The 7,126-nt window shown below is 46.2% G+C and overlaps 1 protein-coding gene across 1 annotated transcript; it reads right to left on the bottom strand.

The window, feature by feature from the left end:
* Nucleotides 1-5,933: 5,933 nt before the first annotated feature.
* On the bottom strand, nt 5,934-6,872 carry LOC125633068 (olfactory receptor 52P1-like). Its single transcript, XM_048842180.1, has one exon. The coding sequence runs from the start codon at nt 6,870-6,872 to the stop codon at nt 5,934-5,936; it is 939 nt and encodes a 312-aa protein (XP_048698137.1).
* Nucleotides 6,873-7,126: the final 254 nt, after the last annotated feature.

The raw sequence follows: 7,126 nt of genomic DNA, 5'->3' as shown, positions 1-7,126 counted from the left end.
GGTATTGTAGTTGTAAGGATGCTTGATAGAGATCTTGTAGATGTTTGTCTCTGTCTGAGGGATTGGAGCAAATGTGGTTGTATCATAGAGCTTGGCTGTAGATGGATGGATCATGTAGTGTGGTCTGGGTGAAAGCTGGAAGCATGTAGGTAGGAATAGCGGTCAGTAGGTTTCTGGTATAGGGTGGTGTTTATGTGACCATCGCTTATTAGCGCTTATTAGCATAGTAGTGTCCAGGAAGTGGATCTCTTGTGTGGACTGGTCCAGGTTGAGGTTGATGGTTAGATAGAAATTGTTGAAATCATGGTGGAATTCCTCAAGGGCTTCTTTTCCATGGGTCTAGATGATGAAGATGTCATCAATATAGTGCAAGTAGAGTAGGGGCATTAGGGGACGAGAGCTGAGGAAGCGTTGTTCTAAGTCAGCCATAAAAATGTTGGCATACTGTGGGGCCATGTGGATACCCATAGCAGTGCTGTTGATCTGAAGGTATACATTGTCCCCAAATGTGAAATAGTTATGGGTGAGGACAAAGTCACAAAGTTCAGCCACCAGGTTTGCCGTGACATTATCGGGGATACTGTTCCTGATGGCTTGTAGTCCATCTTTGTGTGGTATGTTGGTGTAGAGGGCTTCTACATTCATAGTGGTCAGGATGGTGTTTTCAGGAAGATCACCGATGGATTGTAGTTTCCTCAGGAAGTCAGTGGTGTCTTAAAGATAGCTGGGAGTGCTGGTAGCGTAGGGCCTGAGGAGGGAGTCTACATAGCCAGACAATCCTGCTGTCAGGGTGCCAATGCCTGAGATGATAGGGCATCCAGGATTTCCAGGTTTATGGATCTTGGGTAGCAGATAGAATGCCCCCCACCCCCTGCTCTCCTGCTGGTAATAGCCCATCTTAAGTGATCACTCTCCTTACAATGAGTATGATAACACCCACTTTTTTCATGTTCTGTGTGTATGCAAATCTCCTCACTGTAATTTCCACTGAATGCATCCGATGAAGTGAGCTGTAGCTCACGAAAGCTTATGCTCAAATAAATTGGTTAGTCTCTAAGGTGCCACTAGTACTCCTTTTCTTTTTATGATGAGATAACTGGCCCAGTGGATATGTGAAAAGTGGTGGACATGATATATCTAGACTTTAGCAAAGCTTTTGTTACTGTCTCCCATAGTAAACTTGCCAGCAAGTTAAAAAAATACAGATTGGATGAATGGACTATAAGGTGGATAGAAAGCTGACTAGATTGTCAGGCTCAACAGGAGTGATGAATGGGTTGATGTCTAGTTGGTAGCCACTATCAAGCGCAGTGCCCCAGGGGTCTGTGCTGGGGCCATTTTTGTTCATCATCTTTCTTAATGTACTGGATGATGGGATGGATAGTACCCTGAGCAAGTTCTCAGAAGACACTAAGGTGGCGGGAAAGGTAGATACGCTGGAGGGTAAGGGTAGGGTCCAGAGTGAGCCAGACAAATTGGAGGATTGAGCCAAAAGAGATCTGATGAGTTTCAACAAGTACAATTTTAGAGTCCTGTACTTAGGAAGGAAGTATTCTGTTCACTGTTACAAGCTGGTGACTTTTTCTGCAGAAAAGGACATGGGGATTACTGTGGATAAGAAGCAGGATATGAGTCAGCAGTGTTCCCTTCTTGCCCAGAAGACTGACTGCTCATTGGGCTGCATTAGTAAGAGCATTGCCAGCAGATCAAGGGAAGTAATTATTCCCCTCGATTCAGTACTCCTGAGGCCACATCTGGAGTATTGTGTCCAGTTTTGGGCCCCCCACTACAGAAAGGATGTGGACAAATTGAAGGGAGACCATAGGAGGGCAATTAAAATTATTAGGGGCTACTGAATATGACTATCAAGGTTCCTTCCCCACTCTGAACTCTAGGGTACAGATGTGGGGACCTGCAGGAAAACCTCCTAAGCTTACTTTTACCAGCTTAGGTTAAAACTTCCCCAAGGTACCAACTATTTTACCCTTTGCCCTTGGACTTCCACTGCCACCACCAAACTTTATCTGGGTTCCTGAAAAAATGTAGTTTGGAAACGTCTTTCCCCCCAAAATCCTCCCAACCCTTGCACCCCACTTCCTGGGGAAGGTTTGGTAAAAATCCTCAACAATTTGCATAGGTGACCACAGACCCAAACCCTTGGATCTTAGAACAATGAAAAAAGCATTCAGTTTCCTTACAAGAAGAAGGAAACTGAATGCTTTTGAAAGTATCTTGTCTCCTCATTGGTCATTTTGGTCAGGTGCCAGAGAGGTAACCTTTAGCTTCTTAACCCTTTACAGGTGAGAGGATTTTTCCTCTGGCCAGGAGGGATTTTAAAGGGGTTTACCCTTCCCTTTATATTTATGACAATGACATAAGAGGAGGCTGATGGGGCAGATGACTTATGAGGAGAGGCTGAGGGAACAGAGCTTATTTAGTTGGCAGAGGAAAAGACTGAGTGGGGATTTTACAGTAGCCTTTAACTACCTGAAGGGGGGTTCCAAAGAGGACAGAGCTTGGCTGTTCTCAGTTATGGCAGATGACAGAACAAGGAGCAATGGTCTCAAGTTGCAGTGGGGGAGGTCTAGGTAGGATATTAGAAGACACTGTTTCACTAGGAGGGTGGTGACACACTGGAATGCATTACCTAGGGAGGGGGTGGAATCTCCATCTTTTCACGTTTTTAAGGCCTGGCTTGAGAAAGCCTTAGCTGGGATGATTTAGTTGTGGCTGGTCCTGCTTTGAGCAAGGGGTTGGACTAGATGACCTCCTGAGGTCTTTTCCAACACTGATATTCTATGATTCTATGAATCTATGCTCCCATCTCTGGATATTCCCTGTCATGAATGCCACTTTCTGTAGCTGCTCCTCCCTCCCTAAGATGCGGGGCTTCCAGCCCTCCTGGGCTCAAGATAGTCATTCCACGGTGGCAGCAGAGCCAGGAATCATCCCTCTACTGCAGGTCTCCCCCTTAGACCATGTACAGTTTGGCTGTCTACTCTTAGCCTCCCAGGACTTGCCCTCTCTGTTTTCTTGGCATTCTTCCTATGCAGCCCTTCCTCTGCCTTCCCTCTTAGGATTAACCCACCCATGGGCACCAGGACACCACAGATAGCCGTCTCTGGGACATAAAAAAAGTTCACAGTCCATTTCTCACATGTCCCAGGCCCAGGGGTGATGGAGTATTACTTAAAATTTGGACCTCCATGGCCCCTCCTTTTCCACCCAATACCCCTCACTGGCCAAGTTGGAAGCCAGAGCAGTGTCAGAGAGCCTTGGGCCTCTTGGGGTGGGGGTGTGGGCCAAAAGCAGCCTCCAACCATGTCTCCACCCACTGGAAAGCCCCATCCAGAGCAGATGGAGGGTCCATGGCTCCCCACTGCTGCCCTCATGGCTTACACTGAGCCACCTCCAGCTTCTGGTCTTGCCTGCGGGCGGGACCTCAGTCACCCAAGAGCTGAAACCGGGCCATTGTAAGACCCTCCCTTTGCCCTCTGTGTGGGGTCCTGGGGGAAGGGACATGGGCCAGGGTTTGATTCCCCCCACCCCAGGCAGGTGGAGGCTCTGCAGCTCCCCTCAGCTTCCTGGGCTGCTCTTATCCAGCTTGAACTCCAGCTTCTGGCCTGGCTGGGGGCATTACCTCAGAGTGAAGAGGAGGGGCAGAGGCATGGGCCTGGGGAGAATGATGGATTTCCCAGGCCCGTCCACTCTCAAAACTGGGAGGACCTTGGTCCCTTCTCCATCACCCTCCCTCATCTGGTGCTGCTGCCCAAGACTTCAGCCTCCACAGGTCAGGCACCTATCCTGGCAGTGGCCACATTCTCTTAGCCTCTAGGTGGCAGGACCCTTCTCCCCATCATCTGCCCTTCCATCAGATTCAAGTCGTCCCTTCTGAGTCCAGCCTTCAAAGCCCTCCTGTCGAGCAACATCTCCCTCTGCTGGACCCAATGCACATGTCCTCACCTTGCTCTTCCAAGCTGCTATTTGTTCTTGGCTGCCATGTTACTTCCGCCACGGTTGGCATCCATTATCCTGGGTCTTGCCCTGCAGCTCCCTGCTATAGTCTTGCCCTGGCTCCTACACTGTCCCAGCTCCTGGCTCTGATCTGCTCCTGCTCCCCACCTCTGCCTTCTTCCTCAGTGCTGCTGCTCTGTCTCCGGCCCAGCTCTGCCTTCTGGGCTGTTTTTCTGGACCCTCTTGTCTGAGGTTGCCAAATTTCTGCTACATTCATCGCCCAATAGCACTTAAAAACTAACCTAAAAGAAGCCCAATCCTTCTTTAAACAAACCTTTTATTTTTTATTAACACATTGGTGTATACATCAAGTAACAAGTGAAAATTTTCATTAAATACCTAGTACAAATTAGATATTTATTTTCTTTAAAAACTACAAGGCACAGAAGGAGTTTGTCCACCTTAGGAACAAAGCTATGAGATGACAATCAAATTCAACCCTCCACCCCACCCCACTGGTACTTGTATCCTGACTGAGGACTGGTAACTTTTTCAGACAAATCACAAAATGATGGTGATAAAACAACCCAGAAAGAGACTAAAATGTATGTAGTACAAAAACTATAGTGAAATTATTATGGTATTTATTTCTATGGCATTCAAGGATGGTAGTCAATCTCCATATGTTATGTTGAATTAGTATGTTACTGTTAGTCTCTGAAATGCAACATTTCATCCTCGCTGTCTTAGTTGAAAAAAGAATGCTTCTGGTGCTGGTCATACATCAGCAGAAACCATTCAATTATTTCTTTTGTTGGTGCAAACTGTTCGTAAGAGAAGTTGTGTCAATGCTTATACACCCTAACATGAAGAATGTTTTCTAAAAATTTCTCCTGCATCTTATTGTGCAGTTTTGTTTTTATCAAGTTTATTTGAGAAACAGTCTTTGAACTGCAGTGTTGCAAAAAGGTAGAGACAGCAACAAAAGAGGAAACAGCCAAGTTCAATAAAGTCTTTGTCCCCAGCAGCATCCATGTGTTGACAACTTCAACTCAAAACTGCTCAATTTGGTTGTCCTGAGTATGAGGCCAGTGAACCATTGGCAAAATTCTCCACTGCTACTCCAATTTTCCAAGGTGTTCACAAGCCAATGGCAAAAATGAGATATTAGCCTATCAAGCTCGTGCAGGGCTGAGTGCAGTAGAAGGACTTAGTTCTGGAAGTGATTTTATCACCTGGATGTTTGGTAATAATCCTTGTTTCACCTGTTTCACAAACTCCAACATGAAATTTCAACAATTTACTACTCTTGATATCTTCGACAATGGGAATGGTTAGGGTGTGCTTTGAAAGGTCGAGCTGAAAGAAACTGTGCAAAGTGGTAAGTAACTTGAAACAAAGGCGATATCATAGTTTAACACATCAGTCCGGTTCTCAAAAACACACAGTTTCACAACTCTCACCAACAAGCTCTAGCCTCAATTCCTGCAGCAACTTTACTATCTTTGCACTTTCAAACTGAAATATTAAAAATTAAAAGTAGAAAAATCAGGTAAATTTAGTTCACCAGATCGCTGTTCAGCACTGTAGTTTCTTTCTTTGTCTTTAGCTATGTAAAAGTGTAGCTTCAGTTTGTCCAACTGACTAAGAACCCTGTTCACACAGGAACTAATGTAAACCCACCTTCTGTCAGAAAAGTGGAGTATCTTCTGGTGGTCTGATAGTCACAGAAAGGCCGAATGACAGGGTGTGTGGGATTGGGGGCTGATTGGTGCTGCTAAAAGAAATCAGGTGATGGTCAGAGAGAGGGAACTCGGCATCAGAGAGAGCAGGGCTTCGTGATGTTAAGTGTGAGAAGCTTCTCAGACGCTGAACTTCCAAAATGCTGAACTCAGCAGAACTGGGACAGAGCACCCTTGATTAATGAGGAAATGTCCTTTCACCTTTTGGTACAGCCTGAAGCCAGTGGCCCCCAGCAATTACCTTTTGCAGGGGTATTTGCCCACTTTATCACGAAGCTCTTTGGTTTTAACTCCATAAATGATAGGGTTGAGCATGGGAGGGACAAGGAGATAGAAGTTAGCAAAGGTGACATGCACATGGGAAGCAATTCCCTGACCAAACCTCTGTGTCAGGTAGGTAAAAAGGCAGGAAGTATAAGACATCAGCATCACACAGATGTGGGATGTGCAGGTGTTAAGGGCTTTCTGGTGGGCTTTCTTGGAGGAGATTCTGAGGACAGCCCTGAGGATCAGACTGTAGGACAGGGCAATAAGCGTCAGGTCTAACCCAATGACCACAAATGCTACCACCAAGCCGTACATCCTGTTGACTGTGAAGTCCCCACATGACATCTTTGCTACAGCCATGTGCTCGCAATACATGTGGGGGATAGTACGGTTGGCACAGAATGGCAGCCTGCTCACGAGTAGGGGCATTGGAAGAATAAAGAAAACAGCTCTTATCAAACCCACAAGCCCTAGCTTAGCTATTCGTTCATTGGTGAGGATCGTGGCATATCTCAGAGGGTTACATATAGCAACGTAACGATCGAAGGCCATTGTCACGAGGACAGCTGACTGCATAACAGAAACTGCGTGAATGAAGAACATCTGGGTGAGGCAGCCACCCACAGTAATGCCTTTCAAATTAAACCATAATATACACAGTGCCTTTGGCATGACGGAGGTAGACATGCCAATGTCTGTGACTGCCAGCATACAGAGCAGCAGGTACATCGGCTTGTGCAGGATCTGCTCTTTGCCTACAACAAAGAGAAGCATGAAATTTCCAAACAGGCCGATAATGTAGAATGTAGAGAAAGGAATGGAAATCCAGATGTGAGCAGCTTCCAGGCCTGGGATGCCCATTAGGATAAATGGTGAAGGGTCAGATGGGGTGAGGTTGAAAGCTGCCATGTGGTAGTTGATGCATCGATTGGGCTCAGAAATGCTCAAGGTGCCTGTGAAGGGAGAGAAGCAAAGCAAGGGGGTTTACACAATTTATAAGAAATGGCACGGTAAATATTTTATAGTTATTAACAATCTAGAAGGAGCGGTGAGCAGTGAGGTGGGGACATTTACAGATGGCACCAGATTATTTAGGTGATACTCAAGTCCAGAGAAGTCCTCAGAAGGAGCTAACCAATCCAGGTGAATGGGTGGCACGATGG

The sequence above is a fragment of the Caretta caretta genome, chromosome 1 (genome assembly GCF_965140235.1).
Source record: "Caretta caretta isolate rCarCar2 chromosome 1, rCarCar1.hap1, whole genome shotgun sequence".
Classification (NCBI taxonomy): Eukaryota; Metazoa; Chordata; order Testudines; family Cheloniidae; genus Caretta; species Caretta caretta.
The sequence above is the reverse complement of the archived record's forward strand: the minus strand, read 5'-3'. Positions and strand labels throughout refer to the sequence as shown.